Raw genomic sequence first — 23,392 nt, forward strand, 5'->3', positions numbered from 1 at the left:
GTTCCCTGAGGTTATGCCTTGATCCTAAAGATCTAAATAAAGCCGTAAAGCGCAACCAGTGGTACAACAGAACGGTTGATGATGTCCTACCAGAGTTGGCAAACTCGAAGTACTTCAGCCTACTCGACGCCAAGTCAGGCTATTGGCACGTTCCACTGGACAAGGAAAGGAGTTTGCTGACGACCTTCAACACACCATGGGACAAGTACATGTGGCTACGCCTACCTTTTGGGTTAACCGTGGCAGGTGACGTGTTTCAAGAAAGACTTGACAGAGTCTTGAAGAGTGTTCCTAGTACCACCGGTATTGCGGATGATGTACTGTGCTATAGCAACGCGGAAATTACCCATGATGCAGCTGTGATTACCTTGTTGGAGACAGCAAGAGCTAATAATCTCACTTTCAATGCAGAGAAGTTTGTCTTCAAGTCTCAAGACTGTCCGTCCTTTGGTGGTAGCCTCACTTCACATGGGTATAAGATAGATCCTCAAAAAAGAAGATACAAGCTATCACAGAAGTGAAAGCATCCCAAAACCTTCAAGATCTTCAAAGCTATCTTGGTTTAGTGAACTATCTCAATCGTTTTAGCTCAAAGTTGGCAGATTTGACAGCCCCACTAAGAGCACTGTGCAAAAAAGGTGTTGTCTTCGCATGGGAGAGCTCACAACAAGATGCATTTGAAGCAATCAAGAAAGAAATCACAAGGGCACCAGTACTAGCATATTTTGACAAGTCAAAGACAAGTGTCGTCCAGTCAGATGCATCCAAGAAAGGCTGAGGCGCAGTTTTATTGCAAGACGGCAAGCCAGTCTATGCATCAAGAAGCCTTACTGAGACAGAACAACGGTATTTGAACATAGAGAGAGAGCTGTTGAGTGTTGTCTTTGCCTTTGAAAGATTTCACCACTATTTGTATGGCTATAAAGCGACTGTTCAAACAGATCATCAGCTGTTAGTCAGCATATGGAAGAAGTCTATAACATCCAGTTCACCACGCCTGCAAAGGTTGTTGCTACGACTGTCACACTATGATGTGGATATTGAATACCTGAAGGGGAAGGAGAACGTCATAGCCGATCCACTTTCCAGAGTTTCACCTCAGCCAGTACGTGAAGGCACGACAGCCAGAGATGTCATCCCTGTACATATGCTTACTGAAGAAATCCCTGCCGATACTGCAAGTATAGCAGACTTCCGACATGCAACTGCAGATGACACGACGTCTGGTCTATTGATGCAAGCTGTTGTAAATGGATGGCCTGACGCAAGGAAGGACTGTCACCCGTAACTTGTGGACTACTGGACCTAAGAGAAGAGATCAGTGCAGAGAATGGCCTACTGTTCAAGGGTCACAGGCTATTGTCCCTGAAAAACTGCGCAACAGAACCTTCAAACCATTCATAAAGGTCACTATGGTGTTGACAAAATGCAACTGAGAGCCCGAGAATCCGTTTTCTGGCCAAGAATTTCAGCTGACATACTTCAGACAGCCCAAAGTTGCAATGTGTGCCAAACCTTTCCAAGAGCCAACAGCGAGAAACGTGGATGCCACATGAAGTTCCCCAAGGACCTTTGGAGAAGTTGGTCAGTCTAACAGCTATCTTTTGATTGCGGATTATACAGCAGGTTCCCAGTCATCAGGAGAGTACGTAGCACTACTGCCAGTGCAACAATCGATATCCTGAAACAAGTGTTTAGAGAGTATGGAGTTCCAAAACTTTGATGTCAGACAACGATCCACAGTTTGCCTCTAAAGAGTTTGAAGCTTTTGCAAGCTAGTACTGCTTCGACCACATCACGTCAAGTCCACGTTATCCACAGAGTAATGGAATGATAGAGCGAATGATCCAAACAGTAAAACAGTGCATGAAGAAGTGCGCCGAGGCACGACATGATCCATAGTTGGCGATGTTAATTTACAGAGCTACACCACTCTCTAACAGTATACCATCGCCAGCAGAACTTCTCAATGACGGAAGTCATTCCGCAGGTATCCGGTCCACGTTTTACAGACACCCAATCAAATCGCGCAGAAATTAGTAGTCACTGAATTTACAACAGAAAGAAGAAAATACTCTTAATTGAAAATAAACGCTCGCATTCATGTAATGCTGGTACTCTGCCTGAACCCTTTGGTCAACCGTGCCATGGAAGACAGTTCAGAGAGTGACTCTGTTACACTAATGGTTTTCTTTTTCATCATCAGGTCTTTTCTAATATCCTGAGCAAACTGTATGGGTCCTTTTAAATCTCCGATTTGTTTTTTGACGATTTTAAAGGAGAGAGGCTACTACATGCTCAACGTAAGAGAAAAAGATATGTTTCTTATCTTGATGTCTGCAAGTCCTTATTTTTCTTCTGGTTCGGTCTTTTTTAATGAGGATTTTCCCACAGAGATTCTTTTTAAAGCAATATGACGCATCTTCAACAGAGCATCAGGCATTTGCCTGGCCTTCGTTCCATTTTTACAAGTTTACGCGAAGGTTCTTTCAACGAAACCGCCGCCTGGTAAGCTCAGTTGGCAGAGCGCCGGTCTGCTAAGCGGGAGGTCATGGGTTCAAACCCCGGCCGGACCAACACTCAGGGTCTTTAAATGTCTGAGAAGAAAGTGCTACCTTTGTCAGGACATCTGCAAACGGTTAGACTTTCTAGTCTAAGGACGAAAAACTGTACGGGTCCCACTCACAGCACTTTCACTTATCTGGTTCTTGTGGGACGTAAAAGAACCCACACCACTGTTAGAAAAGAATAGGGGACGTAGACCCAAGTGGTGTGTATGTAACGAATAAAAAAAGTGGTGATCCGCTGTAGACATTGTTAAAATTTTTATAAAGGCTTGTTAGGAAGCAGTTTTATGTTTGGTTACTGCGTCCCAGACAGAGTGACGAGAGCTGTCCAAATAATCCGCATACCATATATAATTGATACCGAATTCTGCCTGTCACGTTTTTAATCGACGAGTTTCAGGTTGCTCGATGCAGACGTTCTAAAAAATCGCTAAGAATATGTTTTGGAAACTCTTTTGTTTGAAGAAAAAGTAAAAACAAATGAAACAGGAAGTAGCCTTCGTTAATGCGTTTGACTTGGGACACTTTTTTGCGGGAGTTTGATTTTTAGGATAATTTAAGATTAGGTGTTTTGTTTTGCACCTTCTCGGGGAACATCTTTAGGGATTAATCACGTTTTATCAAGTCTGTTTTTTCTTTTCATGCGGCAGTATATTTTGCAGTTAATATTTAAAATTCGAGTTCATAATTCGTGCACTTACAAATTCCCAAAAGGTAGAACTTGTAAAAATTCACACTATAGAAGAAGTCGATTTGCATCTACCAAATCGGAAAAGTACGTACTTATGTTCCGCCTTTTTGCTTTTTGAAACTGCACTTTTTTGTCTCAAGGCGCTCAAACAAATAATTCTCGATTTGATTGCCCTGAGAACAGTTTCTCTTCTGTACGTTGAATACATTATATCCAGGCTATGTACTCAAAGGAGAAGTGCACCATAGCATGCGTGCTTTTAAGGAGGAGGAACGGAGCGTCCTTGCTTCTGTGACATTAATGAAAGGAATTACAGGGTTCAAAGAATTGAGAAAAAACCTTGAGTAACCTGTGCCAACTATTGACAACGCGTACTGTACATGAAGAGCCCAACCATGCGACAGAGACATGAGAAAAGATTTCTTTCCTTTGTTTTTTATTTGTTTATTCATTTAGTTTGCCATCCGCATTTCTCGTTTTATTCTTTTTACCTTTTTTGGCTATCCGCATTTCGCGATCCGCATCCGCCATCCGCAGGTATCAGGTCCACGTTTTACCGACACCGCGATTTGATTGGCTGCAGTCGCCGTCCAGTTTCCCAACAGTTTCGAAAGACGACATTTTGGCGACAAATATACAGCTATACTGACGAACAAATTAAATACCAAAAAAGCGACGAAATTTGGCTTATCAGTATTTACTGAATTTGCACGAAAATCCCTGAAACACTGTCAACAAAGCTATTATTAAAAATAATTCAACTATAATATTTGATAAAAACATCTTTTTTCCAACTGATTTAACAAGTATCCCTCTCAGAGTCGCTCGGTGCCACTAGATATATACCGCGACGCTTCTTCTGTCAGTATTTACCCACCATTATTCACCTTTTCCTCAGAGGACAGTTGTTTGCTATCTCTTTATAAACATTTTCAAATTATTCTAAACAGTTGAAAAGAGGTTTTTGTTCAAGAATATAAACGCGATATATCAAAGTATTACAAAATATGCACATTAGGTCTTTCTTATATTCATTAAGATGTTAAAATACTGATAAAACCTACTTGTAAATTTTATCAAAACACTGCGCCTATCAAATCCCAGGATATTTGTTGCTGTACACGTGTAAGAATAATTTGGGCTATCATCTTCATCTCCATTTTGGACACTCAGAAACCTCCCATGGGTTACAATTCCACCACCTGCGTTTGTCCAAACATACGATGAAGGTGGGTTTGCTTCAGCTATGCATTCCACAGTAACGTTCTTGGAACAATCTGCTTCGATTGGTGAAGATGTAGGTTTAACAATTTTAGGACGATCTACAAAGAAAAAAGAATAGTAAGAGTAGCTGTAAATTAAACTTCGTTGAATATTGCACGAAAAATAATTGATATTATTACGCCCAGGTCGTAAAAGAGTTTACCTAGCAGAGATAAAACTTAAAGGAGCTGTGTCACGGCTACTGCGCGTGCCTGCATTTGACAGATGCAAAGGATGTAAACAAGGCCATGTTTATATGAGCCCATGTGAAAAGCCGACTCGCGCTGGGAAACCTTCATCGAGATTCCTTATTGTCGTTAGAACGTTTTACAGAAATGAGCCTTTCTTCGGAACAAAGTCGCTCTTTTGCGGTATGTATCCGTGTATTAATTTAGCCACAACTTTCTTGCCGCTTTTGTAGTCGGCGACTCGCGCTCTACTCTTCCTGGACTTCTGAATACCGCATTTTATTCCACTCGATTGCGCGAAATCTAGTCAACATTATTTCCTTCCCGTTTGCGCAGGACAACGTCCCTAACTCTTGCCTGTGTACAAGCACTTGCTCTACGAAAGCAGGAAGAAAAAGGACTGGATGTCCTTGAAAACAGCCGGTCGCTACTGCGGAGAGGCTTGTTCGTGCAGTCGACGAAAGCCATGCAAGAACAGACAGGTGGGGAAACAAAGCTCGGTTGAGGTCTAAAATTCGCTACTAGGAAGTACTAGTACAGTTTGCGATTTCTTTTTTATCATGTGAAAACTGCATCCGTGGCATCCCAAGGATGGGGATTCGTGCAAGGACCGCCAGGCCAACCAGGTAATGGTCTTACGGAGGAGCAAGAACGAGACATGGAAAATCGACGAGTGAAGGTACCATACTGAATTATAATTCATAGTCGAAGGCACAAAAGATAGTCTTCAAAAATCTCATCTGCTATTCCTTTATCTAGTAAGTTTCCCTTGTACAAGTTGTTGATTGTTGCATCCCCTAAATGGAACAAATTGTCTTTTATTTTAGTGTCTCGTTTGTGTGTCATGTTCTGAAGTGTGCAAGATTTCTTAGGGAAGTCCCCTTTTTACTAGTTATTTTCTCGTCGATTACGCTCTTAAAAAAATCTACGTGTCAAGCTTCGACAGAATGTGATAAAAAGTAATTGTCCAGCTACTCTGACAAATTATTGCACTATTTTTCAACCTCACAGGAGTTTATCCAAACCCTGGATGAGGAGCTAGCAAAAAAACTTGCTACAAGAGCTCTACAGAGGGGAGTGGGCAGCATGGACTATATAGATATGCTTCTTATCCAGGAGTACCCAGAAGATGAGAATGATGATGCCGCTCTCCCATCTTCCCTTTCTCTATCCCCCCCAGAAGTGTCAAGTCCAGCACCACCGAACCCTGCCCAATCTACACCTGCATCCACCCCAGCCTCAGACTCGAGCATATCTGGAACATCAGCTTCAGGTGGGCCCTCATCTTTCAGGCCACCGCCAACAGCATCTATGGCAAGGTCAAGTGAACCAGTGCCTGAGTGGTGCAAATGTGGACATTGCCGCAGAATGTCGCAGGAGGTTGAGAACCGGTGCTGTGATTCTCGAGACTGTGTCTCACTTAGCGCACGCTTTCGCAAGCTATGCCTGGACCCTGATTATTTACAATTAAGTATAAAGTGTTCAGGGGATATCAGAAACGACCGTCAAGATAATAGCAGCAGAGCCTTCCGAAAGGCTGCCCATCGTCATTATATAATTGAAGAATATAGCTACCTTGGAAAACACAAAAGAAGGGTATGCCCTTCATGCTGTGTATGGAAAATTCGAGAGCACTACCCTTCCTCAACTGGGGTGTACATGGGGTTCAAACCTTGCTAAAATGGAAATAACTTTTTGATAGGTTTCTACAAGGAATTTTTAATTGCAGTTGGTTTGTTCAACCTCATGCCATACCCCCAACCCCACCCCCCCTCAAAAAAAAGTTGTCCTGCATTGAGTACCCCTGTGAATATTGCCCCATGAAAACAATAGCATTACAGCTGTATTTGTATTGTGGCAGTGCGAGCAAATTTTATAATATGGATAATTAGACTCACAAAAACGGATTCCAACAGTTAGTTCAATAAGGACCAACCTACTCCGGTATTTACATTTACTAACCAATCCTTTGTCTTCGGTTAACTTTTGCATTATTTAGTTTCACATATTGTGCATTAAAATTATTAAACAATTGTCATAGGTTATATTTATTGTCAATTTATTGTCAAAAACATCACTGTTGCTTATTGTGCATCATACATGACAGTCCTTCTTTGATGAATATTTTCTTACACTTCACATGAATACATAAAGGTTCCATATTCATTACATATTTTACATCATGTTTCCTAGTTTTTCTTAAACCTGCTGCTGTGCTGAATAAAGAGCTCGCGTGAAGGTGGGGGTGGCACCACAGCAATTGTAGGGGCTATCCTCCTTGGGTCATCAGCTTCCATTGGGACCGCCCTCTGCATATTTTCATTATCCTCCACACGTAGACGAAACACTTTAGCCAGAAGCATCCAAATATAACCATAGTCTTTGGCCTGCTTTACAATTTTCACATTCCAACTCTTTGCTCTTTGGTTGTACTTCCGGGTCACAGCAACCTCGCCTAGCACATCTTCTTGTTCAGGAATATCGAGGTGATATTTCCAGTTAATGGCAGCTAGTTGTTTTCTTGCTTTGTCGACTTTCTTCCTAAAAAGAACAACTGATCAAAATAGACAGTGTTCCATGAGATCTTTGTTCACACAGTGCAATTGTTTGAAGTATACAACAATTTGAGCTTCTCTATAGGCTACAGATAATATAAATACTATGAACTTTTAAAACTATGAAGTGTTGTTACTTACGTGTAGGAAATTCTCTTGCTGACATACATCAATGACAGAGAGTTGGCTCGTTCTAATGCGCCCGTATGCCTAAAAGTAAAATAAATATTTTTGAAAAACATGGTTAAATATACATGTAATAATTAAAGAAGGACAATGAATTGAGCTTGACATAGAAAGGCATTTAGGGGCTGGCCAACACCTTAAGAAGGTTTTCACAAGGTCCACAGTGGCAATAAAAAATAAACCGTTGCCTAAGCCTGACAACGTTAACGTTACTGAGCTCAGTTTAAGGAATGGGGCTGCTCGGAGTTATTGACATAGTATTCATTAACACATTCTTCTTTTAAGTTTCCTCCATACATTTCTTTTGCCAAGGACCAAGCAGACAGGAATACAAACCAAAATATTTTTTTCTTTGAAGACCATAACATTCATCCATAAACATTATATTTGAATAAACCAACGTATTGAAATAAGATATATATTTAGTCTTTCTTCTGAAAACAGGGTTCCCCTTATATACCTGAATCTGGTGTAGTACTTGAAACTTTCAAGAAGGTCAGGATCCAGGATAATTTTTTGTAGTGCCTTAAACTCTTTGGATCTCCTGTCAAACCATGGAAGCTGGTGGTTTTCCTCAGTGATTGGCTCGTGGTCACAATGGCCATCAGCCCACTCATGTTGATTGCACACATGGTGTAATAGTGAGATCCAGGTATCCTGATTTCATAATAGTAAAATTTCATTGAAACAGATATAACAAGATGATAATGACATAGGGTCTGTTTACATGGAGGTAGGGAACCCCAGGTAGGTGAGGTAACCCGCTTTGGTGGAGTATCCCGCTTGTCCATATAATATCTCATTTTAATTTGATAGATGGGGTGACCCACCACATTTTACCTCACCTATCCGAGGTCCCCCACCTCCGTGTAAACAGACCCTAAAACATTGTGAAGAAACAAAGTGTTTACAGCCTGATATAATATAATGTGATAATTTTCAAAAAAGTCTCAGAAAAAAAAGTTCAGAGCTGTCACTAAGATTTCAAGTTGCTGGGTACACAAAATAAGTAGGCAGAGAATCAAACAACGAGGGGTTTCGTTTGGTTCCATTTTTCTTCTATTTTCCTTTGAGTGTAGCTGGGGGCCACATAGACCCATCACCTCTTACTGACAGCCCTGTTATTCATTACTTTAAAAAAGATGATAAATTGGAATTACCTTCAATATCTTCGGAACTTCTAGCTCATTGCCTTCCACTTCAGATGCCAGACTGCAACAGTGCCAAAAGTGTCTAACAATGTGGTCAGACCAAAGGGCCACTTTTTCCATCCCCTTTGCACTTCCCACCTACAGAAGATCAATAACAAGCCTTAATTTTTTTTCCCTGGCAGAGATAAATGCAACGACTCAAAAAAATAAACCTACATTAACAGTCCAATCATCATTCTCAAACTTTGAGCATTTAATTCTCTACAGATTATAATAACAACATTCCTTAGTCCATTCCTGGCCCATTGGTTAAAGATATGATTTGATTATCCTGGAAATATACAACAGTGAAGTATACTACATGAGCATATTTACAAGGGACAACACAATGTATGTTTATGTTCTATTTATAGGAAAGAGTCTTGCCAATACATGGGACAGAGTCACATATTAGAAAGAATTACACTAAATTTGTTTTTTGTGGCCACTGTAAAATTAATATAATATCAACTCTAACTCACATTTGAAAGACCCTTCCGGATTCCTTTTGACTTATGCCAGACATCAAGTGAGTGGAATATCTGTCTAAAAGCATCAGCTAGAATACAAGGAAAATAGTTTAGTATGTTTAGAAAATACAAAGTAAACTACTTGAGTTCACTGATAAATAGAAAGCATTGAAAACCCACAGGCAAAGGAAATACCAAGCTGAACTACTTGAAAGAATAGTTACTAAAACTTTCTTCCTCATCCATCATGATTTATTGAATGTTCAGACATTCACTCAATGAAAACCTGATGCATCTAAAATTTTTATCACAGGAAGAACTTCTAATTGCTCCTTCACCGTTATGTCCGAGACAGATATGTGAAATAATGTGGAAACAGAAAATCAATACCGAAATGACCACCTACCTATTGTCACCAGCCATTCCAGCGACTGGACTTTCCACTGGTGGAGCAATGACAGAACCGTCATACTTGCCTCTTTTCACAGGGGTCGAGGCGTGCAAATTAGAATCATCTGCAAAACAATATGCAACATATTATAACTTTTATTTCAATGAAAACAGAATTAATCCCGATGGACTGTGTCCATAAATGTTCCGGCCACATGCACTGCTCACATAAAAAAGAAGTCCCCATAAAGCAACAGGATATGATATGTTACCTCCAAGAGTACTTAAAATGACAGCAGAACTGCTAGCAACACCACTGACTACTATATTTAATCAGGCTATTGAGGAAAATCGTTGGCCCAGCGCCTGGAAAAGAGGAGAGTGGATCCCGATTTATAAGAAGAAAGACCCCTTAGATAAAGTTAATTACAGACCAGTAACCGTGCTAACTGCGGTTGATAAAATCTTTGAGCAGCTAATATGCAAACAACTAAGTGAAAAGTTTGAGCCAATTTTCGATACCTTTTTGTCAGCTTACCGCAAACACTTCAGCTGCGAAACGACCTTGATACGCCTTACTGAAGATTGGAAGCATGCAGCAGACAAAGGGCATGCATCAGTGATATTATCCACGGACATGAGCAAAGCTTTTGACTCATTACATCCAAATTTGTTACTGGCAAAGTTAAAAGCCTATGGGCTGTCTGACCCCGCTTTGGGATTAATGCGATCTTATTTTGATGATCGGGAAAACAGAACAAGAGTTGGCAACTACACAAGTGATTGGAAAGCTGTCAAACGAGGCTGACCGCAAGGGTCATCCCTGGGACCGCTGTTGTGGAACGTGTATCAAAACGATTTATTCTACACTGGCGTTAAATCTCAGTTGTCTGCCTATGCCGATGACCATCAGATCTACTGCTCCAATTTGAATCTGCACTCTGCTATAGATAGAATTAAGGAAGATGGGGAAGAGACATCGAGGTGGTATAAGACAATTTTCTGCAAGGCAATTATAGCAAATACCAAGCAATGGCTATAGCAAGGGACACACAACAAATGGAGCTAGTGATTGATGATTGCAGAATAAGCTTTACCGATGCATTCAAACTGCTAGGCATAATTATTGATAAGGGCTTGAATTTCTCGCAGCATATATCAGAGGTCTGCATAAAAACCAGTAAAATGATTGCTGTTCTTCAAAGGCTAAAGAATCTGATCCCAATGAACGCCAAACTACGGATATATAAAACTGCAGTTTTACCCCATCTCACATACTGTAGCTTGGTGTGGTACTTTTGTCGAGCAAGCGACAGAAACAAGCTAGAGAGAATTAATGAGAGAGGACTACGTACAGTCTTCAAAGATCGAGTCTCTCCTTATGGTGACCTTCTTACACACGCTGGAATGACTAGTCTATATAACATGAGATTACAAGATATCGCTATCTTTATGTTCAAAATAAGGAAGAGATTACTGCCTTACAACATACTAGAACTCTTCTCGTCATCGTCTTCGAATTACAATCTGAGGAACTCGGACTTTCACGTTCAAAGGGTAAAAACTGTTAAATATGGAAAGCATTCCCTCAGATTTTTTGGGCCATTTTTATGGTCAAAATTGAGTATGAAGGACAGAAACGAGACCTCCCTAAGCAGGTTTAAAGCAAATATAAGGAGAAAAGATGTGAGCAAATTGGTTAGTGATAACGCATGCAAAGGGTGCCACCTGTGTGACTCATAATTCATAAACAGGAAATATCATAACTGGTAGAGTTGATATATTATGAAATTGTATATATAGTTTTTTCTTATTCATTACATAGGTGTATTTTCGAAGCATATTGAATATCGTGTATCTTTTAAGTAGTTTTTAGAAAAGTTAAATCTTATTGGCTTATAGTATTATGTATATATATTTCTTATTAATAAGTTATTTAAGTAGTGTCCCCGATAAGTAGGCCTGACGGCAAGCTAGAAGACTAGACACTTAAATAAAGTTGTTGATTGATTGATTGATTGATTGAACAGGGATTCCAGATCGATCTCGTGCATATAGTTACTTGCTTGGGGTTGTTGTACTGCACTTGACTCTTCAGTAATCTTCTTCATGGCTTGCTTGGCTTTTAAACTGTTAAAATAAAGTAATATTTAATAGGTAGTTAGATTCGACGTTGCAGCTTAGACTAAAAAGCAATATAAATGTAGAAGTCTTATTTTCTCACCTTTGTTGCCTTCGCATCTCAAACGACAACAAATGCTGCAAGAAAGCAGTGTCGGTGGAGAAGACACACTGAGCTTTCAGCGTTTTAAATGTGTCCAGAATGTCACGGCGGACGTAAATCCTTCCATGGGACTTGAGCCACGAACTCCGAGAGTCAGATCTCTTCTCTATGTTCCTAACAAAGCTTCCAGGTGACAAGAGCCTACGGCCACTGCCGTAGCCTTTACCGCCTCGGGCCGACATCCTTCGCTTGGAGCGCTAAATAGCGCTTAGGATTTCCACAATTCTCCAAAAATTTACTGTAACATGGAAGCCTTATGTCTAAATAATTTAAATATATAGATAAAATACAAAACGAACACCGATTAGCGACGATGGAAACAGATTTTCACTTGATTTGTGAGGATTCGCGTCAGTTTGATTTCTTGTTGGGCTGAACACTTTTCAAAGAATTGAGCATGCGCAATGCATGTGACACGGCTCCTTTAAACACACAGATGACCTTGTCCTATCTCTTTAATTTAGTGGATTCGTTTTCCTCGGGTATAGCGCCTCGTGCAAGGAGTAACTTGAAGAATATCTGAATTAAGACGTCTTCTTGTGTTCCAAGTGTTCGTTTGGCTAATTTTGCCACGTTGTCGTGTTAAGATAAATCGCACTAACGCATTCATGTAAATCGAGTATATCGGTGCTACAGTGTATCTGAAATCAAAATGAATCAACGAATAAATCATGTAACGTGCACCTTAGATACATTTTAAGGTGGCTCGATAAGGTTTTCCAGGATCAATACCTCCCAAGTTTGACCATAAACTACGTTGCCGTTAACAAAGATTAGGAAAAATTTCCAGCACATCTGTAATATCATTCTCAAGCTACGTATTATCTATGGATGTTGTCAAATACCTAACTCAGGCAAGGCTTTGGCCAGCTTAATTAAAGGATGTTTTAGCCATGCATTTATGGCCATTATGATTGAATAACAAACTTACAATAAACTGTGACTGTCATCGTTGCTGTGGGGCCATCACCATACTCATTAAATGGAATACAATATAAGCTAACTGGCCCTCTTCTCTCACTGACGGATGCTGTAAATACTGCGACATTGCTTCCAGTTGTAGTGTTAAACAAACTTATGCCATCCCTATAAAAACGAAACTCTGCAGGTGGATTGGCTTCTGTTCTGCAAGTGATGTTGAAAGTTCTGTTCACGAGAGCAATGTTGTTTGCAGTCAAACTAGACGTTAAAGTGGTATTTTCTGGGCTAAAGTCTGCAATAAAGAAACATATTACCATCCTTTTAAACTTATGTGTAAATGCAAATTTCTGTAACTTAACTATGATGTGGTGTGCGTCGATGCCGGGGAAGAAGCTAGCGTGTTTCCATTGTTAACCCTGGGGTGTTCTTACGCCGTATTCATATATTGCCTGCGTGCAGACGTCTCCTATTTCCTTTGTTGCACGCGGAAAAGGGATGTCTGCGTAACGCCGTCGCTAATCGTGTTCCAGCGTCCCGATGGCAGGGTATTCTATTTCGCATAAATTGGTAAATAATATCCGGTCAGAAATGAGAGTTGACAGGCCAAACACAACATCATAAGCTCGTGATAATACGAAACGTGACCTTGAGAGTCTGCTTGAACAGAGGTTTTTCTTCTTTTCTCTCTCGCGCGAAGGTTATTAGCACTACACAGTGCATGTAGCATTCTAAACTTTGACTGAGTAAATCTCGTTTTTGCCGCACTAAGTCTTACATTTAGAGGTCATGAAGCAGGTTTGTTACATGCATACTGAGTAGTCATTTCCTGTGGTTTATGCTTCTGTGGGTGTTCCTGATAGCATTTGATTTCAGACACTGTTTACAAATATGATTTGATGTGTCATGCACAGTAAATTATAAAGAATAATTTCCTCGCACACGTTAAATTTTCCGCGTCCTCGCACAAGATTTCAAACGGTCTGCACACAATGGCACATGTTTTGATTTGTTTTGGCTGGAAAACCCCGATTACATAAATCACCGCATACATCATCAGACCAGATTCGATAACAACCAATCAGCGTTAAGTCAAACAATGCGCACTGTGTGTCAGCCTATCACAACATGTTCCCAAAATCTTGGGAACCCAGCGGGACGCTGGAACACGATTAGCAACGGCGTTACGCAGACGTCCCTACAGTCAACTCCCTTTAAGACGGACACCTCTGGGACCGGCAGTAACTGTCCGTCTTAGAGAGATGTCCGTCTTATAGAGAGTCAAATAAAGGGAGTAAAGAAAGTCAGGGACCAACTCTAGGTGTCCGTTTTAGGGAGGTGTCCGTCTTATAGACGTGTCCGTTAAGAGAGAGTCGACTGTATTCCGCGTGCAAAAAAGGAAATAGGAGACGTCTGCACGCAGGAAAATTCAAATACTCTTTTTAAGGATAGAGGTAGCTAAGGAGCACATACAGAGGAGTGCTTCTCAGTCATGTGAAAGCTTACACAGTTGCCCGTGAGAAAACGTTAAGATCTTACAATACACATATGTTTAGTCACAGGAGGGTTCCCCTAAGACTTAAGTAATTAGGTTGAATGTTGAACTGAATCGCCCTAAGGCAACTAGGACTTTTATTCCCATGTAACCTTTGTGCCGTTTTATTTTGAATTTTGCAAATGTGGAAGGACCGGCAAATCTGTGGAAGAAATGGGTACCCAATCAACTGCTAAATACACACATACACATGCATGCATAGGCTTGCTTAAGCCATTTAATAGTAGCAATGGCTTACGGGAAAGGTGTGGTTCTAAAGGAAGTGTGTGAAAAAATGGACGGACAGCTTTTCGCGCAGTTTATTCGGACACATTTCAATATCGCCATTGCGCGATCTGGACCAAAACGGCACGGGCAACGGCTCTTTATCATGGACAATGACCCCAGCCAACGAAGTAAGGTAGCTAAAAGGACTCTTCAGGACATTGAAGCCGAATTGCATGAGATACCTCCGCGATCACCGGATATAAATGTTATTGAATCGATTTTCCATCTCTTACGAATGGGCCTCGAGGAGGAAGCAGTTACTGAGAACATTACTTGTGAAACATTTCAACAATTCAGAGACCGCGTTTTAAAAGTCACTGGAAAGATAACCGAGAGACGTTATTGATGGCACCATCGAGAGCCTGAACGATAGGATTGATGCCATAATTTCCTCAAAAGGGTCACGAACCAAATATTAGGACTTTTATGTAGTTTTTATTATTTCGTTACAACAGCATTGCATTGCGTGATATTGGAAACATCGTGCACGTGATTTAATACACTGTATTGTATTTGCATAACTGATAAGCCAACAGGAACAGTACTCACCTTTAAAGCGTAAAATATATGTACTTTTGGCGTACAAAAGGAATTAAAAACACAACAAAGTGAAATGCATTTGCTCTTAGGTCTTTGTACACTAATTTTTTCCGTGAAATAGTACATGTTTGTCCCGAAAAAAACAGTACTCACTTCCAAGGGAAAAAGTAAACAGTAGAAGTCTTCTTTCATTCACTGAATCAAGTGAGTACTGTTGTTTTTCCCCTTCAGGGTTGGTTTTCTGAGTCAATTTACAAGTAATAAGAGATATTTCGGTCTTCAATATATGTTCAATATACGTTGCGTTGTACTTGTAAAGACTTTTGGAACTTGCGTAAAAAAGGTGATTTCTCGCTGAGAACTGTGCGATAAGCAACCACCGCTGACGTCACTGCGTCTCATTATTGACATAGCTTAAAATAAGTCTGGCAAAACAGCAACCGCATGGAGCGAAGTGCTTCTGTTCGGCTTGAGGAATTTTTTTCCCAAAAAAACAAGTCGCGGAGTTTCTATCGACCGCCACGCCATACCGAAACTGACAGCATACGCGCAAAAACTCCTATAATCACATTGTGTAACAGAGAACATCTGTACAGGTGTGCTAAGTACCGTCAGCCCCCCTCCCCCCCTACCCAAAAAATCCTCACACATGTCTATATCAACGCAGAAATTCACTTTATCCACTTACAAATGCACAATGAAGCCCAAAAACAAGCCTACTACCCATTTTCTAAAATATTTAAAATTTAGACAATCATGGACAAAAGTCCTTGGGACAGTCAGAACGTAACTTCAATCCTATGCGTTTCACAAGTTGTGTCGCAAAAAGCAGTGCTGTCTTTTTACAAATCCATGTCCCCTCTTCCCTCCCCACCCAATACAATGTTGAAATATCAAAGGAATTGTGCCTTGACAGTTTTAACACTGTCTGTGGGGTGGGGGAGGGGGTAGGGACGTACAGTGTTAGTAGCGCGCGGATACAATTTCGCGTGGGTTAAAAAGCGTTCGAACTGTACAACTGTCCTAAGACTTTTGTCCATGATTGCAGCTCATTTAGCTTCCCAGCTCGCACATTATTTTCATTAAATTCAATTAATTTCCTATGGGTATGTTCCTCTACTAGATTGTAAGATTATTGGATTTATTCTAGGCTATTCTATTCGAGAGCTCATCCTCATTTTTACGTCGCTGTTTATTTACCAACTCTTCTGTTGATCAATCAGGCATGAGCGAAACCAGGAAGAATAGGCCCCCTAAAACAACCTTTTCGATTAAACTGTATCAAAATTTGCACCGGAGTCTGATTTTAATCGGTTATCGTTGAAAGACATCCAGTCCGAAATAGGTAATTAACAGGCGGTTTCTGGCTGGCACACGTAATCTTGGTACACATTTTGACCTTTGGAAAAGTGAAGGATTTTGATTTTCGTTCGGAAGGCTAGCTCCGGGCCGTTTGGATGGATTTTCGATCAGCGACGCACGGGCGCTTTTCAATGCAATATTGTATGACAAGATCCCAAATGCACTTGATAACAAGAGGGTAACTTAAGGCCTATTCATTGACCTTTCTAAGGCCTTTGATACTGTAAACCATGACATTTTTCTTGACAAACCAGAACATTATGGAGTACGTGGTCATTATTTTTTGAAGATACAATTTGTGCAATATTGTAGTTACAACTCTTCATCATAGATATTACTTATGGAGTCCCTCATGGCTATATCTTAGGTCCCCTGTTATTCTTAGTATATATTAATAATCTATGTAATAACGTGTCAAAGGTTTTGGAGCTGATATTATTTGCTGATGACACTAATGTCTTTTATTCGCATACTGATGTTTCCAATGTTATGTAAGTTGTGAATATAGAACTGAAAAAGATAACATGTTGGTTTTACAAAAACAAGGTATCTATTAATGTTAGAAAATCTAATTTTATCATATTAAGACCGAGACATAACAGGCAAACAGTTGATCACTAACTTTAAAAATGTTTACATTATTCGATCAATCGTGTTGAGGAAGATACTTTTCTTGGTGTAATTTTGTATGACCATTTAACATGGAAATCGCATCATAAAAAATGTTGCAAGGAAAGTCAACAGTCATAGGTATAATTTTTAAACCAAGTTTTTGCCGTAATAATTCCTCCTTACGGACACTATATTATAGCTTTCTCTACCCATGTTTATACTGCGTGCGCGTCTGGGCATCGACATACCCTTCAAACCTCAGAAGAGGCTTCAAAAACAGGTTATGAGGATAATGAAACTGACCCTTTATTTAAAAATTTAGGAATTCTGAATCTTGAGAATATCTGCAAACTTCAAATAGGAAACTTTATGTATCAATACAAATCGCTATATGGGCTGTGCTGGTCTTGCCGCGGGATTTTTCTACTCCAAGGGATTTTATAAAGCTAAAAACTGTTGGACTTACTTTTAACTGTTATAAAGACATCAGAGGTATCTGGATCGCCAACACCATTATAAGCTGAGCATTTGTAGCCACCTTGGTCCCTTTTTCCTCTGATTTTCAAAGGCATGGAGACGTTGCTGTTGTTAGAGAGTCTGGTCCAAAAGATTGTAGGTGCTGGAAGTCCATCAGCTGTGCAGTTAAGATGCACTTTACCGTTCTGATTCACCGTCTCATTGTTCGAAGTGTAATTGATTTTTGGTGGAGCTGAAGATTCATCAAATAAATCTTCATTAGGACAAATGATAAAAGTACTTGTACCTGCATTCGGCGACAGAATGAGTTAAGACCCTTCGCCCTAAGCTAGGCTTTTTTTACGTTTTATTGACTTGAAAAGGGGGAAATGTAGCTATTCCTCCCCCATCCCATTCCCATTCCCCATTTTGTCGGCGATTGTAGTTCAGTCTAGGAGGGTCATTTCATGTTCACATGGAAACATAAATATCATTGTTTTGACATTGAGGGTCCAAAACTGGAGGTGGGGGTGGGGGTGCTGGGGCAACCAATCCTTTTTCCCTTTTTAAAAAACTTTTACTCTAAATCCTACTTCCCAGTGTCCACATCCCATTCACATAGTATAGGAAAGATTTGTAGAAGTTAAAAGACACTCCCGCTCGATTATTAATCTATTCGCCCCTCAATTCCCCGTGCCGATTCACGTCGGGTGTGAATTATACATTGTGACTTGCGGGACTTCGGCACTCTTAATACTCACAGGCAAAGTTCAGTAGAGGTGGGAAACAGTTCATTATAAAGTATTTCCCCTCTAAACTTTCTACCGATGATAAATTGCCACCGACAACTACTTGTCACTAAGCTCAATTTTCATGCCTCTTCCCGCTCACCAGACCACAAACTCTAAACACCTTTAAAACACAGTAGCTAATGGGCGCATGAATCTACTTTTAGTTAAGCAAAAAGATTTTAAATTTTCCTAATGCATGCAATTTTAGGAAACTGGCTACCAAAACAAGGAATCGATCCAACTGAACTTCGTGCTTTGAGAATTAAAGAGGAATCATGATTGTGGATCTTTTGAAAAAAAGAGCAATAACATTGTAATTTTAAAACCATAATTTTGTATTATAAAAGCCATGGCTAAAATTGAACCACAACCATACATACTTTTTTTTAAGCGTCCTAACTTAAAAACGGTACTTAGTGCTTACAACGGTACATGTATACAAAAATAAATAACAATTATTCTCCGAAGTGGAGGTGGCTAGTGGTGTGGATAATTACCGAGGCCGCGAAGCGGCGAGGTAAATTTCCACCAATAGCCACCGACACTGAGGTGAATAATTGTTTTAGTATATACTAAAACAGTGAGATAATTGAGCACAAAAATGATGATTTGTTAACTCATTTACTGTTGCCAACGATGACAAGTTTGGCTCGCAATGACCTAACGGTCGCGGTCGTCACTTTTTCTTGCCAACAAATAAAACATTTGAAGGCATCTGTTTAGCTCTTGCAGGAAAATTTCTTCAAAAAGAGTTGTGAATTGTTTTTGTATTTAAAATTATTCTGTATTTTGCTCGCAACTTGAGCGAGTTTGGCGTCGCTCGGAGGAGGAACTGGAGGTGAATCAGTGAATAGTGCAGGATTTTCACTGATTGAGTAGCCAATCAGAGCGCGCGAAAAATACTATCCACTGTTTTATTATATACTAGATACAATTGTACCAGTTAGACTTTCTCAAAGTCCTTCGCTTCTCATTTCCGGTTCCAAAAGTTGGCCCCAGGGCGAAGGACTTTTATCCACTGCAACGCGCCAAATTTACAGGAGGCATTTTCCTCCTGTAGGTTTTATCCAATCACGAACAGTTTTACTGATGCGCCGTCAATCAAACCCGATCACGCCACATGGCACGTGACTTGAACTGTTTTGATCCAAATTCAATTGAACTGTGTATTTTTTTGCGGACTGTATTTCGATTCGTTTTATCGCCTGTATTCAAATACAAAGCTTTAGTGGGTGTTTTATCTTCCTCCATTTAAGTACTTTACCAAGGTCAGATTTTCCTGGCAGCCACGGAACAAAAAAATTACCTACTTGTTTTGTTTTGAGCGCGCGCACTACAAAGTTTATATTTTCTTTATGTTTTCTTTCGTGGCATATGCAAACCTTGCAACGAGCCCGAAACGTCTGCAGACTGAACTCACAAATATCAAAAGATGGCACTTTTGATTATTACCCGTTTTTTGCGTTGAACATTCCTTTATTTACTGTATTAACTTTCTCAACTTTCTCTTATCGGAATTTATTTGTTTGTTTTGACATACTTTGGCAGCTCGCGACGACACACGCGCGCGACAACACACTCGACAGGGACGCAAATAGTTCGCGCCAAAATGACGTCACTTGATGCGATTTTTTGCAGGGGAAACAAGTCGAGCTCTCGCTCGGGTTTCTGCTGCCGCAGAAAACATAAAAATATTTACCGCTCGCGCTTCGCGCTCGTGAAAAAATTTGAGCTCGAATTGTAGGCAAGTCTAAATACCAGTGTGTCATTTGTTAAAGCAGTTACAATTGTCAAATGGACTGGAGTGGACCTAAATAAGTTATTTTGCCCAGTGGTGATTCAATTATTAGGAATAAACTAAATTAACTAAATTAATGGGACAGGTTCACAATACTGCGCTTGTGTGAGCTCTGTCAGTAGCTGATTACTTTTAAACCAATCGGAAGCGAATTGGATGCAAGGAAGAAAATTTACATAATTCAAATTCATTGTTCGCGACGAGGGAGTATTTCCGAACATTTGGTTTGATTTTTTTTCCCATAATTAATATTTATTCTTTCCTATTCCCCAGATATATGTTGCAGCCGATAAGAATAAGATGTACAGCCCTATCCTGCTTTGAAACAAACATTTACCTACGTGTATTTTTACGAGGTCTTTTACGTACCCCTGCTAACCGAGCGTCACCGATCGGCAAACAAAATTTGTAAACAACTTTTTATTACTGATCTCTCAGTTCGTCCTATATAAAACCTAAAAACACCTGCAAATAGCGTCTGGCCGGTGACAAAAACACACAGCGTATGAGCTTAAAGGTTATCCGAAATTGAGCATAAATTTCAGTTGCTTATCGGCAAATAAACAAATTCATTCGCGTTGCGTCGGGTCGTGCAATAGTTACCAGTATAGTAGTTTTTTTATTGAGATTAGGACATGCCATAGCCTTTTTTACTTGTACTGTTCAGGCCAATACCTACTAGTTGTATCAAATCATAAGCCAGGGGGTAATAAGGGCAAAGCAAAGAAATTGTGCACCATGTTCAAGATCTATTGACATAAGACTATCCCCAATCATCTAGAGTATTTGTTACTCTCCGACTGACCTTAGCTTTAATTATAGGCTCATCCCAACAGTATTTTGCTTAATACCAATTGGGTCACAGAGCACACTATACACATTGCACCTACATAATGGTACTCACGTACAAACGATAAATATACAATAAGTGAGCTGTAGGTCCATCAAAGCATCATTTTGCATGTTAAATGTACTAAGACAACAACGGGAAATCTAATCACAAAAAATGGTAAATTTTTAACTCAAACAGAAATCGTCATATTTGTGTTATATTTTATAATGAGCAATAAGCTAGGAAACATAGGGTTAATTGTAATTCACATACCGGAATCTGAAATAACTTAAGCTTATAAGTAACAAAGCGTAGATCACAATAGATTGTTGGTGAATGTATGGCAAGACATTTAGATACAGAACGGAACATGAATAAGCCTACCCGAAATTTCGTTTGCAAAGGTTATTGTTTCAGTATTAGTTTGCCCGGAGTAGTCAATCGGTAAAAATCGGTACCGATTTATCAATCGATAAATCGATAAAAATCGATAAATCTGATTTGATTGATATCGATTGTATCGACCAATCGGTAGAAATTGATGACACACTCGTTTCGTTTATCGATTCATCTTGATTTTACCGATTTCATCTATTTATATCGGAAGATATATCTGTTCATCTGTTCATTCAAAATTGAAAACTGATTTCATGCAAACAGTAAATTTGTTGACAATTGAGTTGCAGTTGAGAGTCGAAGGATCAAACAGTTTTCATTTTTTAATAAATTCTTTAAAAAAAATCAGAAATATCTTATCTTTTCTTCAAAACCAGGTTTAAAGTCTTCTTCTGGTCTGTAGGCGCCCAGTTTTTCACGATTTAGACCTGCCGCCCTTTCAAAATAAAGTCGGTGTAGTCCCGGATGTAGTCAAATCCCGGAGTAGCCAATAGATAAAAATCGAAATCGATAAAAATCGTTATCAATCAAGTGATTTGTATCGATTGATAACGGAAACGATAAAAATCTATCCAGGGAAATCTTTGAATGAATTTCAGACATCCCTTCGACTCGAGGGGATGTCTGAATTCAGGCTAGGAAATCTTTACTAAGGTTGTATTTCTCGTGATACTTGCCTGCGAGAACTGAATGTAATTATATAACCGAGCCGCTTTTGTTATTATGTACCAAACGAAGAGTTTTAGAGAGAAACTTGTGTGTGTAATGGTTTCCACATTTCTCATTTTCATGTTTGTTGAGCAGTTGATATTCGTGGATGTGTTTTCTCGGCTGTACTAACTCGTGCCAAAAAACAACAATGGCGGGCTTCCGTTATAAATCGATAAAATCATGAAAAATCACAGCAGTTTAGTTTATCGATTTTCACCGATTTCCGTTATCAATCGATAAAAATCACTTGATTGCTGCCGATTTTTATCGATACCGATTTTTATCGATTGACTACTCCGGGTAGATTGCTTACCAATTACAGCCACTTGGATTTTCCGTATCCACGACTTGGTGAGTCTACCATCAAAAGAAAAGACCTTGCAAGAAAAATCCCCTTCATATTCAGTAGACACATTGAAGATGACTAGAGTTGCTCTTTGGGAATTACTCCAGGTCAGATTAAAGCGATCATTAAAGCCCTGAATTACAGAGGCTACGCCAAATGCCGTATCGATAGTGACAACATTCACAGTCTTCCAAGTCAGGTAAACTATTGTAAACTGTTCTCCTGTTAGACTAAAGTTCCAGCTCAATAACCCATCAACTCCTCTTAAAAGCTGTGTGCCGTCTGCTACGCTGATCACTGTGCTGTCTGTTTCATTCACAACAGGAGGAGGCTCATACCAAGTGATACTACCGAAAACTGAAATCACAAAATTACTTAGAGTTAAACAACAGCTTTTCTCTTACCAAAGTATGAAAACGAGTTCTAGATCTAAATAACCAGGCAGAATGGAAAGGTAATCACTACTGGCCTATAGATCGTATTTTGAAAGTTAAAGGGTCGTACATTTTAAAAATACGATTCTTGGTGAAAGAATGAAAGATCGTAAATTTTAAGGTCGGTGAAACAAATGTGAAAATGAAATGATCAGCATGTCACGAGACAAAGAACAAATCTAAGTCCCCGACTGTGCAGTATTAGGTGTTTGGGAGATCATTTCTTTTTCACAATTAACGATCCTTTTACTTAAAAATCGTATCGAGATTCTATTTGCGTCATTAAGTGATTGTTTTTACACTTAAATTACAATTACATTTGGAGACCTAGGGCACTTTCCATTCACCAAAAATTCGAAAACTACACGTGCTCAATGGAACGGTACCTTCTGGTCGCACGGACCAGACCAGACCCAACCCAAGCCACTGCGGGTTTGGTTATTGCTAGTGCTGCGAAGCCTGGTTGCAGACTTAAAAATTACACTCTAAAAGAGAGAAGTAAATACTGTATAAATCCTAAAGAACCATCTCGACTGTCGAAAAGGGGCGGTTGATAAATTCTATAGTTATTAAGAGCTTCGTTTCTGGAA

The 23,392-nt window shown here is 39.7% G+C and overlaps 2 protein-coding genes across 2 annotated transcripts; one reads left to right on the forward strand and one right to left on the reverse strand.

The window, feature by feature from the left end:
* Window positions 1-5,284: 5,284 nt before the first annotated feature.
* LOC140950323 (P2X purinoceptor 7-like) lies at window positions 5,285-6,643 on the forward strand. The gene is made up of 2 exons (XM_073399547.1): window positions 5,285-5,388; window positions 5,721-6,643. The coding sequence occupies exons 1-2, from the start codon at window positions 5,368-5,370 to the stop codon at window positions 6,387-6,389; spliced, it is 690 nt and encodes a 229-aa protein (XP_073255648.1). The 5' UTR covers window positions 5,285-5,367; the 3' UTR covers window positions 6,390-6,643.
* A 255-nt stretch (window positions 6,644-6,898) lies between these two features.
* Window positions 6,899-9,629, reverse strand: LOC140949636 (uncharacterized). Its single transcript, XM_073398788.1, has 6 exons — window positions 9,517-9,629; window positions 9,123-9,199; window positions 8,611-8,739; window positions 7,911-8,107; window positions 7,406-7,474; window positions 6,899-7,250 (listed from the first exon to the last, which is right to left on the reverse strand). Exons 1-6 carry the CDS (start codon window positions 9,578-9,580, stop codon window positions 6,899-6,901), a joined length of 888 nt encoding a protein of 295 aa, XP_073254889.1. The 5' UTR covers window positions 9,581-9,629.
* Between the last annotated feature and the right edge of the window lie 13,763 nt (window positions 9,630-23,392).

This window comes from Porites lutea, chromosome 10, assembly GCF_958299795.1.
Source record: "Porites lutea chromosome 10, jaPorLute2.1, whole genome shotgun sequence".
In the NCBI taxonomy this organism is placed as follows: Eukaryota; Metazoa; Cnidaria; class Anthozoa; order Scleractinia; family Poritidae; genus Porites; species Porites lutea.

Coding starts and splice junctions, on each gene's coding strand:
- LOC140949636 (XM_073398788.1), bottom strand. CDS start 9,580: ATGACGGTTCTGTCATTGCTCCACCAGTGGAAAGTCCAGTCGCTGGAA. Junction 7,475..7,910: donor AAGTACTACACCAGATTCAG/GTATATAAGGGG, acceptor TTTTACTTTTAG/GCATACGGGCGCATTAGAAC. Junction 7,251..7,405: donor AGCAAGAGAATTTCCTACAC/GTAAGTAACAAC, acceptor TGTTCTTTTTAG/GAAGAAAGTCGACAAAGCAA.
- LOC140950323 (XM_073399547.1), top strand. CDS start 5,368: ATGGAAAATCGACGAGTGAAG. Junction 5,389..5,720: donor TGGAAAATCGACGAGTGAAG/GTACCATACTGA, acceptor TCAACCTCACAG/GAGTTTATCCAAACCCTGGA.